Here is a 22,650-nt window from a genome sequence, read left to right as displayed (position 1 = left end):
TATGTCTCTTCATTTTGAACCACAGACCAAAAAGCAATGGAGAGGAAGACAACATTTGCATTTCAGCTGTATATAAATAACGTTTATTGAAATTGGCCACGGTCTCGAAAGGTATTCATTTAACAATGTTTCTTGTTGTAGTTGTAATTTAAAATCGTTTAGTACCTCACTCTTTCACACTGAGAGCTGCTTCTAACAAGTTGTCACCCTATAATTATTGGGGTGTGCATTATTAGACACATCTCTGCAAACTGTAATCACAATAGTAAACAGTCTACCTATCAAAACCTGTCAATCAAAACTGAGCATTACTTTTAGCATTGGTATGGCAAAGGCAATGTGTATTTTGCAGTATATATATGAAGCATTTTGAGTTGAGGGCTTGTGCATTTCATTTTTGTATATTTCCGTGTTTCCCTACCATGGTGTAGTTGTGAGCCACGTTAAGAAGGTCCATGCAGCCCTGCGCGTCGGCAAAGGAGCGTATACCCAGGCAGTTGGAGGGATGGAGCTGCTTCATCAGGAAGTTGCAGCAAACCTGGATGACTTGTGAGAGCTGCAAGAGGCAAGCTGCCGCCAATAAACTCTCAATGGTCTCCTCTTTCAACTCAAGGACACCTGCAATGTCAGAGTGTGCAAGCTACATTTTTTATGTGACAACTAAATGTAGCTGCGCCAACAAAAAACTGTCATGGCGATATAGTTCACTCGTAATTTCTGCCATGCTACCACGGAATAGATAAAAATGAGCGTAATTCCTTTTCCTGGGTGATAACATTCATTGACGTAATAAATGCCAAACTGTTTTTTAAACCCCATCATATAAGTTGAACAAATTATCATAATAATATTCTGTTTTTAGTTTTTAATACTTAAAATACAGTCAAAAAATACGCTTAGTTACATACGGAAGAAGAGTTGTGCTCATAAAGTAACAGGAAGTAATGGGGATGGCCAGTAATTGAGTGCGAGATCCATTTTAATCACTGTCACTTTCCAGGGATCTCATAGTGACTTGCAAGAGCTTGTGAATGTCTTTATGAGCACTCACCAGTATAGGCAAATTGAACTAGGGAGGTGAGGGCATCCGGATCCACCCCCTCCATCTTGATCTCCTCCTGTTTGGCCTCCCTCACATCGCTTGTGAACATTGCAGCAAAGTAGTCGGAGACGGCGCTCAGAACCAGTCTGGTGCAAAGAAAATTCAAGTAAGGTTCAAAGGCAGCAGGTCAGCAGGCATGTATTGTGTACTTAAGGGTGAATATTGGTTATGCATTGAAGCACAAGTTGGAGTACTATTACACCATGTACTATGTGGTTTTGAAGTGATGGTAGTTTACTATGATAAATTAAAAACTAAAAACCTGAACAATATGCAAAGGTGATTAAGATGGCAACTAGTTGGTTTTAGATGTGCAGATGAGACTTGTGGAAGTGGTTTGCAGAAATGGACAGCCAATAATATATATGGCATTCAAAATACATAAAGTAGCACAATGATTCATCATGAGTTTCAAATTGTGGTGCATTCAGCCAGTCACCCGAGGGCAAGATGTCCACATATTGACACGCCTGTGCTTTCAATCCCAGTGTGCGTCTGCGTCTCAAATATAACACGTCAATGTGAAAGGGCAGAGGTGTAATTAGATCACAGCAGTGGGTTTTATTTGCGCACTGGTGAACAATGTGTTTGCTCATCTATTGGCTCATCTGTCTCCTAAGGATTATTTGATTAGTTCTTAACAAGGCAGGCCGGTAAGACCAGAGCAAAGCCGAACATTCACACTGGAAATCTTAATGAAGTTTGTGCATTTCACATCAAATGTAACAGAATAGTACATCAAAGCCGGTAGGGGCGCCGACCTGTGAGCTGGTATCTTGTGATCGCCTGCTATTAGGAGCACATCACAGAGTTGCTTATGCTGCAGGTAGGTCTCCATCTTGCGGAAGGTCTGCTCGGCGTGATTTGTGGCCTGGAAGAATTCGTCAGAGGAGTTGGTGTTCATTCTGGTGAAGGTACTCAGAGCCAACCTGCAGAAGACAAGATGAGAATGATCTGGGATTATGGAGTCTGATCCTCATTAGTGTTCTTTCAGTCCTTTTGTTCCGTTTCTAAAGTTACAGTAGCACTCTATTGTTAGAAAAAGAATTCCACTTTAAATCACATGGATGTGATTTTCTATAGTGCTTGTCCTACTTTGTCTCAACGATGATCTTGAGCCTGTCCCAGATGACTTCAGGCCACCTTGATCTGATCTCCATCCAATCGCAGAGTTTATACTATATAGACGAAACAACCGATTCCTTTCATATTCACACTAATGATCAACCTGACACGCTCAAGTTCAGGGAATATATAGTAAATGTAAACTTCACACTGGAAGGCCCAAGATGAGATTCAAACCCAAATCAAAACCTCAGCAGACATGTTATCCGTGAGTCCTCTGTGATATCCACTGAGCTGAATGTCAGTTTCAAATATTGAGTTCTCCTCTCCTATCCAAGACACAAAGAGGCAACCATAGGAATGATGGCAGAGGGGAACAATAGGGCTTATTTGGACATGTGGCACTCATAAATCAGCTGTCCTTTGTGGTGCTTTTGCATCTTTCCAAGCTGAAATCAAAACTGTTGTGGGCTAAACTCCGTGAATAAGTGGATAACTAAGTAGCCCAGTCCAGTGGGACAAACAGCACCACAATCCACAGCCTTCCCTGAAAAGCCTGTGTTTATCTGTGTTCACACAAATGTGTGCCAATCACAGAGAGAACTCAACAAATGTAGACGCCTGTTCATCGCTGCATTGTGAGAAAGCACATCGGCGTCTCCGCGGGCTGCGAGATTACACGCTGCTTCACCAGTAATCCCTATGATGCATGCCGAACAATGCAACCCGATCACTTGGTACCCTTCACAGAGCTCGTCCATTCTGACATTTGGGCTTGTTTATTTCCTTGCACAAAAAGAACCACATCATGTCACAGAAGGATTTTACTGTCATCAGGAACACGCTTCTGCTGTGTAAAGACAGATAATGCTTGAGTTTAACATAAGTGTTGCTATTTAACTTCATAACTATTACAGAGAGTAATTATTGCCATCAGAAAACATTACTAACTGTAGTAACGTTTTAACCTTGAGGTATTGTAACAATCAGTCCAATCATATCCACACAAAGAAGACAGGAAAGCCAGATCGAACCCTGCACTTCAGTTCTGTGAGGTGGCATGCTAACTAGTGCTCCTCTGTGCCACGCATTTAAATATTTAATTAGTTTAATTAAAATCAAGCTATACAAGTAGTTGGTTTGAAACGCACAACCCAACCAACACCAGTCACAGACCAAGTCCTTTGTCCACTAAAAGCTGATCAGTAGCACTTTAAATAGTTAATACTGTACTGAATCTTATTTCCATACAGCTTTTTCACTTGATTTGTCTGATTAATCTTTGTTATGCTGCCACAAGACCAACATGATTTAGACAAGTTACAGATTTGTTCCAATAAATGACCAATGACTCCCATTTTGGCTGGCAGCACAAAGTATTGACATAGAAAAATTGATTATACAAGGAGAATGGAGAGGGCGGTCGATTAAACATTGTGATCAACACCCAATTATAAAGTTAAGCCTAGTGTTTGACTCTTGTCTCTGAATTGTTTGTTAAAGTTGTGAAAATCTCTTTGCTGAGATTTTTAACATTGCTCAATTGTCTCTTCAGGTCAGTCTTTATTGTCTATGTGTTATGGTGAAGTGCAAAGCATAATACATAGGGCTGTCATAATAATTCCCTAATGACTGCTTCATCTTGGATAGAAACACCAAACAAGTCGGAACAACAATAGAGCCATAAAAGCATTCCCTTTGTATCGACTCTAAGGCCAGCTAAAAAGGATTTTTCATGCATGCTCATCTCTCCGACACTAATTGCTTTGGCATCACATTCCAGAGGACGGTAAATTTCTCAGAGGTGTATATTTCCCTTGCAGGAGTGGGTGGAATCATCAAAGGTATACAGCCCAATTTTATTGAGGCACTAAAGCATCACTACACCCGACTCAGGGAAATTACTGTGGCCCACTGCAATGTATCGCATATAACAAACCAATTCACTCGGTCACAAATGCTATCGGGGCCCGGAGAGGTCTTTTGTGGTCTCCAAGAAAAGCCATGCAGCACTGTGAATTTGTCTAATTAGGTAACATGTTTCAAAAGTCTTCAAAATCTTTGAGAGCACTGCTTTATTTTACAGCCAAAGAAAGCTGGTATAAGCAAAAAATTTAGGACAAAATATTTTTCAAGAACAATCATTTTCCACTTTTATAATGCAGGAAATAGTATGTACATTTATGCTATCTATTCGTTTTCACACTGGTGGGGTTACCTTGTTTTGCTCCATGAGAGCGTTGCATTATTAGAAACCCCTCTCAGTATAATGGAGTTTAGTTCCTGGCTAATGCAAAAAAAAAAAACGTTATCCTGGAAGTGGTGTATATGGCTTTTAACCACCTTTTCATCTTCTCTCTTGACTTCATATCAAACCTCCTCTTAGCGTTCATGCATTTGGCATGAGGTCTGTTTAAAGCTTTCTCAGCAGATACCGCACAGTGATATCTAATCTATAGCGAGCAGATTTAAATAACCACATCACATGTCCTTCCTATGTTGCATCAGTCTGACTGTTCCCCAGATAAGACCTGCTGGGTAAAAAAATGTGAGTCAGTCATGTTACTGGGGATCTCAGTGAAGCATCAGATGCTTTCCAGGCAGCAAAGTCAAGCCATGATTATTTGCCACTGAGGGCTAGACAGAGATTGGTTTGAGCTTACAAAAGCCTCATCCAGTTTTATACTGTATATATTTCATGAGCTCCTTTCACCTCGGTGCACGAGCAGTCATGCATGTTGGAGTTGGGTGGGTTCACTTAGTGGTGAACCTGAAAAATATCCATCCATCTTCTGTACCGCTTGCCCGCACAGGGGTCGCGGGCGTGCTGGAGCCTATCCCAGCAGTCATCGGGCAGTAAGCAGGGGACACCCTGAACTGGTTGCCAGCCAATCGCAGGGCACACTAACAACCGTCTACGGGCAATTTGAACGGGCTGAAATTCTGAACTTTTGTCCCGTTTTCATCGTTTGATCTGAAACACAAATGTCTTCAGCAGACAACAAAAACAGGGAATTGACATTGCTGTTGTATTACTTTTAGTGGGGAATAACTATAATTGCATACTTTGCTGCCTCTTCCTAATGTGCTATGCCATCATGAGAAATGTATGTCTTTAGGCAGATGTTAATCATTGGGGCTATTGTAGTTACAAACCAGCATTTAAAAAAAAGTTTTAAAAAATTATTATAAGAATCTTGCTCAAATATGTGCAATAAATTAAATGGCATCCATAAATTACAAGTCTTCAATATATTCATTTATTTTTCATTACAGTTTATTACAGTTATCTATGACAGTGAGTTTTAATGCAAATGGCTGGAAATGAGTGCCTCGGGATACTGCAGAACAGAGGTGTTTCCCAATAGCAGCAAAAAGTAAAAGAAAGGCTGTGTAAGGGATTATTTTCTTTGAATTAGCTCAATGTGCAAGGTTGGAAAAAGAGCAGATGCTGATTTGTAAGGAAAGGGAATATGACTAGCATATAATTTCTCATATGTACGTATGTATGTGTGTGTGTGGGGGGGGGTATTTCGCAGAATACTATCGATCCTTCTTTCTGAGAATCTACAAAGTGATACTTAACGCATCCACAAACATGTCATGTCTGAGAGGACACCTCTGTAGCATGTGCCACACATGGTGATGCGTGTGGTGTTATTAGGCGTCCAAATATCTGACTTACTGCTTTTGACATGGGAATGGTGGTGGTATTTCTTCTCCAAGGCGGCGGAGAGGGAATTGAGATATCATTCAAACTAACAACTGCTGACTCCAACCTCTGTTAGTGTTTATGTGCAAGAGGTAAGGGTTTATTTGTGTGTGTGTGTGCGTGTGTGTGTGTGTGTGTGTGTGTGTGTGAGTGTGTGTGCGTGCGTGTGTGTGTACGCACATATATATATCTATATATATATATATATATAGATATATATATATTCCTTTCAGGTTAATATGGGCTATATATTCTGTGCCATCTATGGAGACTGTTTGGACGAAGACAGAACAAATACTGTATATATGTGGCTGCATTTGGCACAAGGGTGGGAGAAAGGGAGATTGGTTGTGACTTACTGTTCTCCCCAAGTTTGATTGAGCATACACATACCGCAGGACAGCAGGCTTATAATTATTCAAAGTCATTATGTACCTAATAGAGCATGAATAGAATGAAATAGGTGATTGACAATCACAACTTGTGTGCCCCTCGGTTTGAAAATCAGTGCATTAAACTATGGCTGGACAATATGTGAAAAATAAAATCTTAACACTAATGTCATACTTTCCAAGAAGAGAGAGGTGGTGAATGCTATTTTACTTTTTCCAAATCTGACATAAGTCATTTGTCGATTTAACCTGAAGAATTGTGACAAATTATGTGTCAAGGATTTATGATGCAAGACGTAATAGGGGCATCAGGCTGGTGTAGTAAATGAATGTGCACATCTCAGTGACATCTGCCTCGCTCTCCTTGTGTCACACAGTCACTGGCCTACTTAGCCTCGTAACTCTCCTCACGGACGCCCTATTCAGATGTCAGTTCCAGCTATTCCTGTGTAACTTTAAATTGTTGAGGGGTTGCATTTGTTCTTTTTTTATTAACACGAAGCTTGTTTGAGAGATGCTTGTCAGTGTTCTGATTTGGTGCTCCATCTAAGTGGGTGATGCTTAATCTCTATGGACTGAGCAATTGACATCCAGTTACAGATATGTGGAAAAAAGTATGAATTCTTGGCAGGAAGCAGAATTTATGGCACCATCAATCACAATAAATTATTTACAGCCTGAAGTAGCAAAGCAGCCCGAGACCATCACACTACCACCATCATGTTTGGCTGTTTAGGCATACTAATATTAGGCTCGCTATATGTGATAGGAACTAAAAATGTGATTAGCCACAGTAAATTATTGATTCAACAAGGAGGCAAATACTTTTTTTTCACATAGTGTCAGATAGCTTTGAATAATTTTGTTATCCTTAATAAATCAAAACAACAATTTAAGAACCATTTGATATTTGTTTAGGCTATATTTGGCTGATCGTTAGATTTTTTTTATCACCTTAAACAAACCTTAACGTTTTCATGGCATTTAACATCTCTACCCATGTTTAAAACATGATTACACACAACACTTGACAGGGGAAAAAAAACACAACCTACACAGCAAACCACATGCACACGCAACGGTCTCCATCAACTTCAGTCTTTTTGTTTGTATTTATTTACTCATTCATCATCATTGTAGATTGACAATAAACTACCAATGCGGTTTTCTGTCAGAGCCCAATTAATTTGTTAGGGCTTTTTTTTTTTTTTTTTTTGCAGTGTTATGTAAAAGAACAGACTGAAAGAGCCTGATATATGTTCATCAAATTCATCATCCGTTTGTTTGTAAGATTACAGCTAAAACACTTTTCATAGAACATAAGGCATTTTATACAGAACAAATCGAGGTAAAGGTGCGGCTCCTCCAGTTTTCATTGTTCATTCAGTCAATCATTCATTTCTACAAGAAAGTATATATACAAGAACTTAAATTTTCACCCAGATGCGGACATTTGGGGTCTGCACACTGCTGAGGGTCGTTCTAGTTTATGTTGAACTCATAATAGTGAAAAATCAGTGTTGACGTTTAGCAATTTAATGTGTGCAGAGGAAGGCGTTCTCATTAAATTGACTGTATATATCAGATTACTTTGCTCGGTTATGAAGTCCATAAATGCATGTCACTAAAACCGTGCAAGAAGGCCAAGGGCATGTTTTATGATCCCATGGAGTGCAGCCCTTTTAATATTTCACCATCGTTGTCAAATATGATGGTGTGTGTGTGTGTTACATGACCAACATGAACTCCCGGTCCCCCTGAGAGCAAGTGAGTAGCACACATTTTTTCCCCACTGTGGACACATCTCTTATGCATGCACTCTTCACACATAGGGACCCCCCCCCACACACACACACACACCAAATATGGATATCTGCCAATTATGAAGAGCAGAATGTTGAGCTGATTCCTAAACTGCATGCTAATTTGGAATAATTCCCAGTCCATCCTGTTATCCCTGACTTTCAGTGAACCCCGCTTGACATGTAGTATGCATTCAGTTTGACCCTATTATAAAATATTATAAAATAAAGCAACTGCCGTCAATGTTTTAATCCTCACCAGGTACATGAAGCAAACATAGTGCCAGGCTCCTCAGAAAGTCACAGTCAAAATTAATTATATTTCATCTTTGAAATGAATGTGCTTGCCTTTTAGGATGCAGCCAGAAAGCACACAAGTAAACAAACAGATTTGATAGTTTAACAGCCAAACTCTCATACAACATTTTTTTTTTTTTTTAAAAGACTAATATGAACATGTGGACATTTGAAGCCATGGTTTGGAAAACACTTTTCATTATGATAAATCAAACCATGAGCTGCAGCCACTTGCTGTGATGGCATTTGCCTTGTCAGGTGACTTTAATGGGCATCGGGGTAATTCATGTGATAGCGGTGCTTTCTGTTTAAAAGGCCCACTGACTGTTAAGTGATGTCACGCCTTTTTCTCGCCTAACACGTTAACCCCATGAAAGTTGGACACCGTCAGTGTAAAGGCATGACATATTTAAAGATAGCAAATCTGGGCTCAAAAGGGAATGAACTTGAGGCTTTATGTCTACTGAATAATTAAAATAATATGTCAATGATTTACCCGGTCCAACAAGCTGTGGAGCATGAAAGTGAGTCCCGAGGTCAGTGGCGTCTCCTTGCCTTATTCATTAGACGTACTTTGCCAAACACTTCAAAGGAAAGCTAACATGCACAGCATACACTCTTCAGTTAATCAAAGTTCCCCAAAGGCCCTTTTTGGATACATTGATGGTTCGACTTAATCAGCACAGTTCAGAAAAGCATTTTCATTTACAGTACAATATTTTGCCATACGTAGGATAGCTTGTGGAGGGATATCAAACTGAAGAGGCTGCATTACTTAAGGGGGATCTCACAAAGTATACTGGCCGCCCTCCACCAACCAGTCTAATATCCATATTTTTCTATCCACACCAGATCTTGAACCTGTGACTCCAAACAAACAGGATTACTGTACCATTTGTGTTTGTGTTTGACCGTGGTTGTAGAGAGAAAATATTCAAATTAGCTTTCATTGTAAGACAGTGCACTTCTATCTACACCGCTCCACGCAACAACCACAATAAGAAACATGTTTCTGAATCTCAGTAATGTCAGATGTTTTTAACTGCGCTTTTTTAACCAAAATGCATTAGATTGTGCAGGTGTTGTGGAGTGAGCGTATGCAAGTGACTCAAGTTGCACCACATGAACACATGGGCTGTGAGGTCAACAGTGGTACCTCTCTCTGGCCTCCATCTCTGCAGGTTCTTCCTTGCTGCTCTTTACATCTTCTTTGCCCGTGTTGGAGTCCTCCTTCCTGGTGGTGCTGGGTGAGGAAGTGCTCTTAGACGTGTCCTCATTGACCTGAAGGCCCGGCACAGTGTGTTGCTGTTGTTGCTGCCATGAATGCTGACCCGCTCTGACACTGATGGGAGTGGGTCCCGGCGTCGGCGCCAGAATACTGTGGGCCGGGCTGCTTGACTTCCTAAGTCCTCCTCCACCCCTTTCCCGGGAATGGCTCTTGAGCCGGCCCTGGACTGGGGTCCCCCTGTGGTCGGTGCCATCCTGCTGAATGTAACCTCCTATCCCGCCGACACCACCGCTTCCTGCCGAACCTTGGGACGAGTGGCTGAACCAGCGCCAGCGGAGCCTGAGGATCTGCTTCACATCAAATTCCTTCTTCCCCGACATTCTCCCCTGGCTTTGGAGACGAGGGCAATGGTGCGGTGAGTGCCCAAAAACATGGAGAGCAGACCAGACAGGAGCCTTGGTTTCAGTCCACACTGACTACAGGATGCCTCTTCTACTCCGTTATTGTCTCACTCCACTCATGGCCACCCCCCACCTCCCTCCTCTCTTACACCTCTATTGTTCTTTTAGTGATGTGGAGCGGTCCTCTGCAGCTTTTATTCTAAGCAGCCTCCCTCCAACTCTCCGCCTATGCCTTCCTCTCTCTCGTTGCCTTCTGTGCTGCTGCTGCTGCTGCTGCTGCTGCTGCTGCTGCTGCTGCTGCTGCTGCTGCTGCTGCTGCTGCTGCTGCTGCTGCTGCTGCTGCTGCTGCTGCGCCGCTGGAGCTGAGTTAATGCACATGCATGATCCATACTCCCTCCCCTTTACCACCCATGTTTCTCTCTCTAACACCTTCCTCTCCCCTTCTCTCTCTCTGCATGTCTGTTTGACACACACATACACACACACACACACACACACACACACACACACACACACACACACACGCGCACGCAATTACCATATTTTTTGGACTATAAGTCGCGTTTTTTTCATAGTTTGGGTGGGGGGGCGACTTATACTCAGGAGCGACTTATATGTGTAATTATTCACAAGTCTTTACTTTATCATTAATACATTACTGACTTACTAGTATAGTTGATCACTTCACATGTTATTTTCACTTTAAACCGCATGAGGGCGCACTATGGCTGTGGAATAATTGGAGCCTCACTGACAATGAGTTCCATTCACTGACTTCCGGAGTCAGAAGATTTTATGATTTGGAGTGACACAGATGGTTCAATAAATTTGTTATTTATGTTATACTTATTTGATATATAGTTTATTTAGAGTAGCAACGTCTATGTTCTTAGACTTTAGTAGTTTCCGATTGTCAAGCAAGGCTGGGGGGAGAGCGATCCAGGGCGCTTGGTTAGAGCACTGTGTTGGCTCATATGTTGAGCTCTTGTTTTGTGAAATAAAGAGCCGGTTACCAAATCCACGTCTTGCCTGTTACTTTGGTAACGCTACAATATAGTTATATACGTAGATCTGTGAAATAATTGGAGCCGCAACTGACGACGAGGCTGACATCAGCGGCGCACGTAGTTTCGGAGTCAACAGCTGTTTTTTTTTTGTGACACAGCGGATGAAGATTCCGATGGATTTAATGATTTGGAGTGACACGGATGGTTCGTTAAAATTGTTGTTTATATTACATTTATTTGATTATATCTAGTCAGACGTCAGCGGCGCACGTAGTTCCGGAGTCAACAGCTGCGGGTTTTTTTTTTTTTTTTTTTAAGTGACACAAGACGAAGATTCCGATGGATTTAATGATTTTGAGTGAGACGAATGGTTCAATAAAATTGTTGTTTATATTATTGTTATTTGATATATACTCTATATATTGTTATATGGGCCTGTGGGATGATTTGAACTGCAACTGACGACGAGTCCGACGACAGCAGCGTGCCACACACATGCCGTTGTTTACATAAAAGACGAAAAATTTGATTGATGGATTTAATGATTTGGAGTGACACAGATGGTTTGATAATTTTTTTGTTTATATTGTGGAATAATTTGAACTGCAACTGACGATAGTGATGTGCATTCCAGTTCTTTTAAGTGAACTGAATCTTTAGAATCCGCTTTCACTTCGAGTCATTCTTATCCATTCAGTATTTCGTTCCACGCGCGTTGGGTAAAAACAAAACAGTGTTGGCTCGTAAGTGAACGATTCTTTCAAAAGAACGATTTTGTTTTCAGTGAACGAGAGTGAACGAATCACTTCCGAAAGTGATTTGTTCTTTTTTAAGTTCATATGACTCCAACCAGTAGGTGTAGGTAATGCGCATTGAAGCTGGTGCCACCTCGCCATAAAACAAAACGAGAAAGAAAATGACCTAACTTCCCGTTCACAAACGCGTCGTGAATTGCATTTCCCATTCACCAACTGAATGGATATGTGAGTGAACGAGTCAGTGAGTGAGTGATTTGAATGTCCCTTTCAACGCAAGAACGGATCAGTGAGGGAACGAATCCTGACTTTCCAGTTCGCGAACGAGTTAATGGGTGAACTGCCTTCCCGTGCATCATCGGATCAGTCAGTGACCGTGTTGCGTCTCCTGGCGTGAACTACTATGTAAACCAGAATGTTGATTTACGATTTGCCAAGGAAAGAGAGAACCGCTCACTGAAACACCACTTATTTTATGCACGTTTTCTCCAAGCCAACGGCTAACTTTATTGCATGAAGCGCCATTATGCAACAACGGGGAGATTATGCTTCTCTTTGGGTAATTTTGATTTTATAACACTTATAGTAGTTTTTAAATAACGTGCATGCATATATACGCCTAAATATTGTTATCCAATATATCTACTGCAATTTCACATTGGATTGCTGGTTTGAAATTTACTTTTATTATTATTATTTTAATAAACATTTATGTTAAAACTTGTCTGGCGTTTTATTCCTTGTTTTTATATTCGCCAATTAAAACATAAAAATCAGACATTTGGCTAACTGCTTTACATGTGTAGGTACACCTCATGGACACTTCAATAGGTACACTACACGAGGTAAAAAAAAAAAAGGATAAATAAATAAAGGGTTAATTGCACAATAAAAGCACGTTCAAGCATTTTCTCGCACCTGGGACTGAACCAAGAGCCCGTGTCACTAACCAGTCGGCTAACAGGCTACGGTCGTATATTTACTAGTGATCACAGGCCAATAGGGAAAAAGCTTAAGTGAAAGTGAAAAGTGCCACACCCGCCCTCACCCCCACCTCCTGATTGGCTGTTTGAGCTGTGATGTCACTTGGACACTCCATTAGGTACACCGCCATTTTCAAGTGTACCTAATAACAGGCCACTTTATTAGGGAAATATCATGGTCAAAGGTCACAGGTGTTAAGCTCTAGTCCTCGGGGCCGCATTCCAACATGTTTTCCACAAAATAGCTCACCAGTGGTAGGACATTGTTTGCGTGCCCCTATGATCCTAGGAGCCATGTTGTCGGGGGCTTCATGCCCCTGGTAGGGTCACCCATGGCAAACGGGTCCTAGGTGAGGGGCCAGACAAAGCACGGCTCACAAAAGCCCCTTATGATGAGTAAAATAAATGGACTTCGTTTTCCCTCGCCCAGACGCGGGTCACCGGGGCCCCCCTCTGGAGCCAGGCCTGGAGGCGGGGCTCGAAGGCGAGCGTCTGGTGGCCGGGCCTTCGCCCATGGGGCCCGGCTGGGCACAGCCCGAAAAGGAAACGTGGGGGTCGGGTGCAGTGTGAGCTGGGTGGCGGCCAAAGGCAGGAACCTTGGCGGTCTGATCCCCGGCTGCAGAAGCTGGCTCTTGGGACATGGAATGTCACTTCTCTGGCTGGAAAGGAGCCCGAGCTGGTGTGCGAGGCAGAAAAATTCTGACTAGATATAGTCGGACTAGCCTCCACGCACAGTTTGGGTTCCGGTACAAGCCCTTTCGAGAGGGGCTGGACTCTCTTCCACTCTGGAGTTGCCCAGGGTGAGAGGAGTCGAGCAGGTGTGGGTATACTTATTGGCCCCCAGCTGGGCGCCTGCACATTGGGGTTCACCCCGGTGAACGAGAGGGTAGCCTCCCTCTGCCTTCGGGTGGGTGGACAGGTCCTGACTGTTGTTTGTGTCTATGCACCAAACGGCAGCTCAGAGTACCCACCCTTCTTGGAGTCCCTGGAGGAAGTGCTGGAGAGCGCTCCTTCTGGGGACTCCATCGTTCTACTGGGTGACTTCAATGCTCACGTGGGCAATGACAGTGAGACCTGGAACGGCGTGATTGGGAGGAACGCCCCCCCCCGATCTGAACCCGAGCGGTGTTCTATTATTGGACTTCTGTGCTCGACACGGATTTTCAATAATGAACACCATGTTCAAACATAAGGGTGTCCATGTGTGCACTTGGCACCAGGACACCCTAGGCCGCAGTTCGATGATCGACTTTGTAGTCGTGTCATTGGATTTGCGGCCGCATGTTTTGGACACTCGGGTGAAGAGAGGGGCGGAGCTGTCAACTGATCACCACCTGGTGGTGGGTTGGCTCCGATGGTGGGGGAAGATGCCGGTCCGACCTGGCAGACCAGAACGCTCTGTGAGGGTCTGCTGGGAACGTCTGGCAGAATCTCCTGTCAGAAAGAGTTTCAACTCCCAACTCCGGCAGAGCTTTTCCCACGTCCCGGGGAGGCGGGGGACATTGAGTCTGAGTGGACCATGTTCCGCGCCTCCATTGTTGAGGCGGCCGACCGAAGCTGTGGCCGTAAGGTCGTTGGTGCCTGTCGTGGCGGCAATCCCCGAACCCGCTGGTGGACACCGCCGGTAAGGGATGCCGTCAAGCTGAAGAAGGAGTCCTATCGGGCCGTTTTGACTTCCGGACGGCTACGAGGAAATTCTGGTCCACCATCCGGCGTCTCAGGCCTGCTGCTGACCTCGACTCGGGACGTCGTGAGTCGGTGGGGAGAATACTTCGAAGACCTTCTCAATTCCACTGAGGAAGCTGGGCCTGGAGACTCTGAGGCGGATTCTCCAATCTCTGGGGTCGAAGTCAGTGAGGTAGTTAAAAAACTTCTCGGTGGCAAGGCCCCGGGGGTGGATGAGATCCGCCCGGAGTTCTTAAAGGCTCTTGGTGTTGTGGGGCTGTCATGGCTGACACGCCTATACAACATTGCGTGGACATCGGGGACAGTGCCTCTGGATTGGCAGACTGGGGTGGTGGTTCCCCTCTTTAAGAAGGGGGACCGAAGGGTGTGTTCCAATTACAGGGGAATCACACTCCTGAGCCTCCCCGGTAAGGTCTATTCAGGGGTGCTGGAGAGGAGGGTCCGTCGGGAGGTCGAACCTCGGATTCAGGAGGAGCAGTGTGGCTTTCGTCCTGGCCGTAGAACAGTAGACCAGCTCTACACCCTCAGCAGGATCCTCGAGGGTGCATGGGAGTTCGCCCAACCAGTCCACATGTGTTTTGTGGACTTGGAGAAGGCGTTCGACCGTGTCCCTCGGGAGGTTCTGTGGAGGGTGCTTTGGGAGTACGGGGTGCCGAGCCAACTGATAAGGGCGGTTCGGTCCCTGTATTACCGATGCCAGAGTCTGGTCCGCATTTCCGGCAGTAAGTCGGATTCGTTCCCAGTGAGGGTTGGACTCCGCCAAGGCTGCCCTTTGTCACCGATTCTGTTCATCATTTTTATGGACAGAATTTGTAGGCGCAGCCGAGGCGTTGAGGGGGTCCGGTTTGGGGACCTCAACATCGCGTCTCTGCTTTTGGCAGATGACGTGGTGCTGTTGGCTTCTTCAGGCCGTGATCTCCAGCTCTCGCTGGAACGGTTCGCAGCCGAGTGTGAAGCGGTCGGGATAAGGGTCAGCACCTCCAAATCCGAGTCCATGGTCCGCGATCGGAAAAGGGTGGAATGCCCTCTCCGGATCGGGGATGAGATCCTGCCCCAAGTGGAGGAGTTCAAGTATCTTGGAGTCTTGTTCACGAGTGAGGGGAGGATGGAGCGCGAGATCGACAGGCGGATCGGTGCAGCGTCGGCAGTAATGCGGAACCTGTACCAGTCCGTTGTGGTGAAGAGAGAGCTGAGCCAAAAGGCAAAGCTCTCAATTTACCGGTCGATTTACGCTCCTACCCTCACCTATGGTCACGAGCTATGGGTCGTGACCGAAAGAACGAGATCCCGGATACAAGCGGCCGAAATGAGTTTTCTCCGCAGGATGTCCGGGCTCTCCCTTAGAGAAAGGGTGAAAAGCTCGGTCATCCGGGAGACACTCGGAGTAGAGTCGCTACTCCTCCACGTTGAGAGGAGCCAGATGAGGTGGCTCGGGCATCTTATTAGGATGCCTCCTGGACGCCTCCCTGGGGAGGTGTTCCGGGCATGTCCCACCTGTAGGAGACCCCGGGGACGACCCAGGACGCGCTGGAGAGACTATGTCTCTCAGCTGGCCTGGGAAGGCCTTGGGAGCCCCTGGGATGAGCTGGATGAAGTGGCTGGGGAGAGGGAAGTCTGGGAGTCCCTACTAAAGCTGCTGGCCCCGCGACCTGACCCCGGATAAGCGGAAGAAGATGGATGGATGGATGGATGTTTTAGAATCATGTAAAATGTGAACACTACCAGAGATTTATGAAAACAATGTTGCATATATGTTTCCTAAATATTGTGATAACTCATTTACATGACCAGTGTCTTCACAAAGAAGAATATCAGTATTAACAATAGCACATATTGTTAAGTCAGGGGTTTTCAACTGGTTTTGTCCAAGGGACCACCATTATAACCAAGAAGCAACTCGGGGACCACTATTGAAGGGCTTTTCTATAACATAAGTGCACCAGTTTTGTTCATGTGTGTTGTGTATACACAACACAACAAACCAAAATGCATCATGCATGTGTGCACATCTGCTGTGACTCTCACATCAAACACAGTCCCATGAGGGAGTGTCAGTGGTGTCGCTGTGGAGAAAGCAAGGTTGTGGGTTTTCTCCGTGAATGTAACCATGCAGATAAATATTCCGCTCCACTGTCTTGGAAGCCCCCTTTGAGAACAGCAAAAATAAATAAATAAATAAATTGATGAACACTCAAGGTCATTGAGCAGCCTGTCAAAGCTTCAGAGCACTCATTTACATTTCAAGAACCGACCATTCTTGTGAATAAACCACTTCAATGGGGGCATATAAAGGTAAATTGGATGACCATGAAATTCATGAAAACAAACAAGTTTGTGAAAGCATTCTTTTGGGACAATATATATATATATATATATATATATAGATAGATAGATAGATAGATAGATAGATAGATAGATAGATAGATAGATAGATAGATAGATAGATAGATAGATAGATAGATAGATAGATAGATAGATAGATAGATAGATAGATCTGACTGCATTTCACTTGTGTAAGAGCCTATTTCTACATTTTCTGCTCCTGACGTCCCTATCAACATCAGTATGTTTATGTTTTATGGTGAGGTGCAGGTTACTTAAATCATGAAAATGAAAACAGTATTTTTTGTTGTGAACTATAAAAACAGGCTCCAGTTGCAGAGATGAAAGGGCAAACTTGTACTCAAACAGCTTCAATTTGCCACCTCGAAAGCTCTCGTCCGCCTCCGCTCCGCCGCCTCCCACCTTATGTTGGGAAGAGTGTGTGGGCATTAGCAATGAAAAGGTTATTTGTAACCAACTCCTGTGTCCACTGGCATCGGATTAAGCCCCCAATGCCAAGGTAATTTAATGGGGTAATTATACAAACATTGACAATATCTATAAATCATATTCTGTTCACAGTCTGTGGATTGCATCTATTTCCTGATTACAAATAACCTCCTTAAAAACAGCATTCATATGACAAAAAGAGGAAGATGATCAGAAATGTTCGTGCATACCCAGTGCCCGTGCTCTCCGCCATCTCCCCATCACCTTTCCTCCGGTCAACGTAAATGTACTAATCCCACGTGATCGGCGGATCAATTACAGAGAAATGTGCCACACCAAACAGACGAAAAACCACTTCCATTCATCCTTAGACCGTCCATTTGTTTAACTTTTTCTTCTCTTGTCATTTACTTGCAAATTGGCTGTCCATGACGGATAGACGGACCATTCCGTCACTGGGACGGAACGCCCAGCTCTGCATCATAGCATATCATAGCAGTCTATAGATACCACAAAACTATGCTCCCCAATGGTTTTGTGCTGTAAAGAGGGTGATTTAATGTGATGCTTGCTGTTGTTACAATTTTCAGGCCAAATCTATGTCATGTATCATGTATGATAATAATCAAGATGGCGGCGCGTGCACACGCAGCGGCCACTCTCTGTCCCGTTCGGTGTTTTGTGAGTGTTTACTGAGTGTTTGTCCGGCAGTTTTGTGTATGTTCGTCTCGTGTGATACGTCGTGCTACTAGTGCGGCGGGCATGTTCTGCTCAACATCGGCGGAAGTGGGTTTTATGGCGTTCTGGACTTTGGTGCGGAGAGATTAAGGGCGCTCGGACTGCTTCGTCATGGAGCGACGCCGGACTGGCCTGCTCTTCCTCCCCCGGTTGGACTGCGTCGTGAGCTCGGACTGCTCCGTCCTGGAGCATTGTTGGGATGCGTCGGCAGCGGGTCTGCGAGGCAGCGGGAGAGGGGCCAGCGCGGAGACATCGGGCCAGGCTTGCGGCCACCCCACCTCGCCCAGCCGTGCCTTCCATTCTACTGGCGTACGTTCGTTCGCGGGACGACAAGATGGGTTGCGTTCGCCTGATAAGATCCACGAACCGGACAGTGCGTGCCTGCTGTGTGCTCGTGTTCACAGTGGCCTGGTTGACTGTCATCTTTCCGGACTCTGCTGTGGATCGGGAGCGGCTAGCGTGCTATCACTCTTATTGTTCATCTTCTTGTTTTATTTTTCCTGTGTTGTTTACTTGTATGTGCGTTGTGAACTCTGTCTTGTTACCCTGGGATAGTGAGAAACGTAATTTCGATCGCTTTGTGTGTCTTGACATGCGGAGCTATTGACAATAAAGGAGACTTTGACTTTGACTTTGACTTTGATGTATTAATAATCTTTGGAGAGGTCTAATAATTCTTGGAGCAAGAAAAAGGTCCCTGTAAAGCTATACTTTTTTGTTCTAATACATTTTCAAATAGAAATGCTATCACAAAACCCTACAGTAAGATGAAAATTGTGCATGGTTGACTGTCACAGCACAAAATAAAACTGTTTTATTTTTTTCCCTGAAAAATACCTTGCAAATATACAATACGTATAAACAAAAACAAAATGCTAAGTAAATTATTCACAGAGTAGAATAATTTAAATACATAAGTGTGTGTGATACAGTCTTCATAGTAGCCAGTAAAGTGTTTGTGCCGGGGATAAAAACATAGTTTTTACATGCAGTCAAAGGTCAAAACAATAAATTATTAATTAGTGCAATATCTACCCATGAAAACAGATTTGATGGCTTGTAGTGTTATGTTATTTTGGAGCCCAAAGGGGACCACATACACAATCTGTTCCCAATTGAGTCCTGGTAATTGAAAGTGTTGAAATGCATGACAAGATGTGTGTATCCCAGGTATGGTTAAATCCCTGCAGAGTTTTTACTCTTTCCTTTTACCCGACACAAAATTATTTTTTTTTCACTGTGCAAGTGGACCTCACCTAACCTTCTTTACCTTTTGATCTTGACTGTTTTGCAATAAAATATGCCAATGACATAAAAACAACACAGGCTAAAATAAGTACTTTTTATTATTATTATTCTTACAGTTATGAATTATGTGATGCATTGCGGTGCCATGCTCATTAAGTGTAATTAATGGCAGAAGAATAAACAATCAGGATTAAGGAATCTTTCAAAAACAATTAAATCACAGCCATAAAAAGGTAATTAACTTAGTTTTAGTACCCAAAGTAATGACTTTGTCCATCTTGACTACGTTTTATTGTGCTTGCACTAAAGTCAAGGCACATTGTGTCAGCAACTTTGGCCATTTCAGTCAGATCACCTATGTGTTTTATTACTTGTTTTGAAGTATATAACTAGAATAGAGCACAGACCTCTGTTAAGGTTGAGCCATAACAAAGAGCTTGTTAGACCACATTGTGGTAAGCAGTATTTTCTGCAACCAGAGGAAAAGGCTCTCTGGTAAGAAAACATGATTGAATAAAAGGGTAGGGTATATTGTCAATCTATTCGTGATAAGCAGAAAAATTACATGATACGGACACAACCAACAAACTGTAATCTCATTGCCAGAGACAATGCATGGGCACAACTGTACATGCAGCGAAATGGCCCTATTCCTTTAGTACAATGTCAACTATTTTGTCTCATTATATTCTGACAACACAAGTCTATTTGAATGAAATACGACCTCATATACGTATAGAAGCGAGTCATTACACTGGGTCACATCTTCAATGCATGCAGGAGTCAAGGACACCATCTGGCTGCACTCCACAAGACATATGATGTCACATGTAACACTTATGTGCTAAAACCCATTACCATACACTATCTTTCTCCCACGGGAAAACAGTACTAATATGCTTTGTCGGATAGTTGCTAAAGTGATCTGAGATCTAATTACTACTTACTACTTACATATTACTAGTACTTCGCGCTTCACCTACGCTAACAAAACATGGAATGCATAAAAGTCAATGTTATTGGCACCACAACTCCATAGCTATTGATTTAAGAATGCTATTTAGAAAACTATGGAAAACGATGAGTAAAGTCTTATGAGCTAGTTTTGTTGTCATTGTCACCTACCTTGCAACATTTACAGTGAACAGAAAAGTAATGAAACAAAGGTGGTCTAGGATTTTTTTTTATTATGACCGAAGATGGTATGGGTCATAGTACAGTTGATAGGCTAGTCATTATAGGAGTACCAATAATTACAATTCACTTTTTCAATCTGTGAAAAGGTAGAGGTACATAACCACACACAGTAACAATGTTTGGCCCAGCACTGATGACAAAAATGCTCCATATGTTCTGTCAACTCTGAAATTATTATCGAGTAATATATTATCTTACCTGAAAATGGATTCAAAGTTTGAAACAAACGTTTAGATGCAATACCGTTACAACTGCACGGTACTCTCTGTCTTCTCTTACAGCACACAAATGCTTGCCTCTCCACAAAGGAAAGGGGGGCACTTTCCTCTTTCAAAGGAAGCAGTTCCTTCCTTTCTCTGCATGGCCATAGAGTCACAAGAATCATGCAAGGATTGTCTTGTATTTGAGGTCTAATGCTTCTTTCACTGAACACGCAGCTAAACGTAATTAACTTTATTCACCGAACACTAAAACAACCATCGCAGCATAGAAAGTACTGTACAGAAAAATCTAACGTGAAAACAAAGATAGTTAAAACAATAAATTAATGATGTAAAGACAATACAAAGTATCATGCTGAGTTGATAGCCAACAAATATATAAATGTGTTTTGAGACAAGAGACAGAGAGCGAAGAGGCCTGCTTTCCTAACGTTTAGCAAGAGGTCATTAAGGGAGGCACCAGTAATGGAAAAAGTTCAACCCCTCTGAGCCTCTGTTTATATCTCCAGTAGTGTCTTGTACACTGACCTGAGGCATTAATCCAATGACTTCTAGCTTGATGATACAGAGTACATGTCCAAGCAGCAAGTGAATGAGGCATCTTCACAAATCGTTTCACATTGCCTGCATCCAATAGCTACAGATGTGGAAACAATATGCTCAAGGTGGGGTCATCTATTTACTGTATATGTCAGTGGTTCTTAACCTTGTTGGAGGTACCGAAACCCACCAGTTTCATATGCGAATTCACCGAAGCCCTCGTTAGTCACAACAAATTACATACTGTCAAATCAGAATTTACATAATAAATCAGGTTTGTTTGGATCTCCTCTGTCGAAACCCTGAGACCGACTCACCAAACCCTAAGAACCACTGGTATATGTACTGCAAATGTCTATGGAAATACGTATTTGCCAGCAGTGCATTGTGCAAGAATATTTGACTGGGAACGACAGTGGTATCACTAATTGGGGTCCCCGTGCATTTTATGTGCCCTTCTTGAAGCTCAGGTCTGAGTCTTGGTGTCATCCCAATGAGAATACAAACAGACGTCCAGACAGAAAATGGGACAAGGATAGCAGGACAATGTACCCTTATGCAGGCTCGCCCAGCTATGGCTCATCAACAGGGAATCAGATTATTGAATTATAGCTGTCCCTCTCTTCATATCAGTAATGAGTGCGATCTCACCACATTCCTCCCGAGGGCAGGAAAATATCATTGCGTGTGATTATCTGCTGTAGCTTTTATTAATGTGCTGTTGTGTTTAGTTATTTGTTTTTGCTTATTTAGTTTGATGATATCTTTGTGTATTATTAGTTATTGTGTTTTTTTCCCCTTATTGCTTCTTCTTTGTTGTTGTGATTATTTAATTGCTGTTGTGTTTTTTGTTTGATGATGTTTTTTGTTAATTGCTGTTGTGTTTTGCACTTAAATGGCACTGGATTAATTGCAAATACACTATTTGTATTGGCTCTTATTAGTTATCGCAAGTACGCCTAATGTTGTGTACCATAAAGAGATACCACATTTTTGCCACCGGGGGGCACATTTCCAAATCATAGCACACAAATGTCTGGGATGAGCATTGTTATTTAGACCCAATGAAAACAGTTTGGAAAAGGTTGTCCTGGCGATTTCTAATCCAAAACGAATAATTTACTACAACATTCCTTGGACATTTTGAATAAATTAATTCAAACGATGTAGTTCAAATTTTACAAACAGGTACAGTTTGTCAGTCCATTGGCATCAACTGAAGAGATAACGTTATGATTAATAATTATAATAAAATAATACTTCCATTTACAACTCTAAAAACGAATTTAGGGTTGGTATGTGGATTGTGTTTTATTTGCTACTGCTTACACTGCAATATTGAAGTTGCTGCAACAATTAAACAACTTTGTTAGGATTTTGTATACACATTTTTTAAAAGCAATATATCCTTTTTGAATTTTTGTAAGAAACACATTTTATCATGATCACATAAAATTGGACTTATACACCAACATGGCGGTTAACACATCAATTACGCCTTGTT

The 22,650-nt window shown here is 42.9% G+C and overlaps 1 protein-coding gene across 3 annotated transcripts in view; it reads right to left on the bottom strand.

The window, feature by feature from the left end:
• The window catches only part of klhl4 (kelch-like family member 4), a 37,505-nt gene extending 14,931 nt beyond the window's left edge, over positions 1-22,574 (bottom strand). The window contains exons 1-4 of one of the 3 annotated variants that reach the window (XM_049739805.2): positions 20,584-22,574; positions 1,864-2,031; positions 1,052-1,188; positions 422-618 (exon numbers count right to left, since the gene is read on the bottom strand). In XM_049739805.2, the coding sequence (XP_049595762.1) occupies positions 422-618; positions 1,052-1,188; positions 1,864-2,006 (477 nt within the window). In that variant the 5' untranslated portion in view covers positions 2,007-2,031; positions 20,584-22,574. Of the gene's footprint in view, positions 1-421; positions 619-1,051; positions 1,189-1,863; positions 2,032-9,526; positions 11,775-20,583 lie in introns of those variants that run through there. The other 2 variants (XM_049739815.2, XM_049739796.2) reach the window with 2 other exon arrangements.
• Between the last annotated feature and the right edge of the window lie 76 nt (positions 22,575-22,650).

The sequence above is a fragment of the Syngnathus scovelli genome, chromosome 1, assembly GCF_024217435.2.
Source record: "Syngnathus scovelli strain Florida chromosome 1, RoL_Ssco_1.2, whole genome shotgun sequence".
NCBI classification, from domain to species: domain Eukaryota; kingdom Metazoa; phylum Chordata; class Actinopteri; order Syngnathiformes; family Syngnathidae; genus Syngnathus; species Syngnathus scovelli.
The sequence above is the reverse complement of the archived record's forward strand: the minus strand, read 5'-3'. Positions and strand labels throughout refer to the sequence as shown.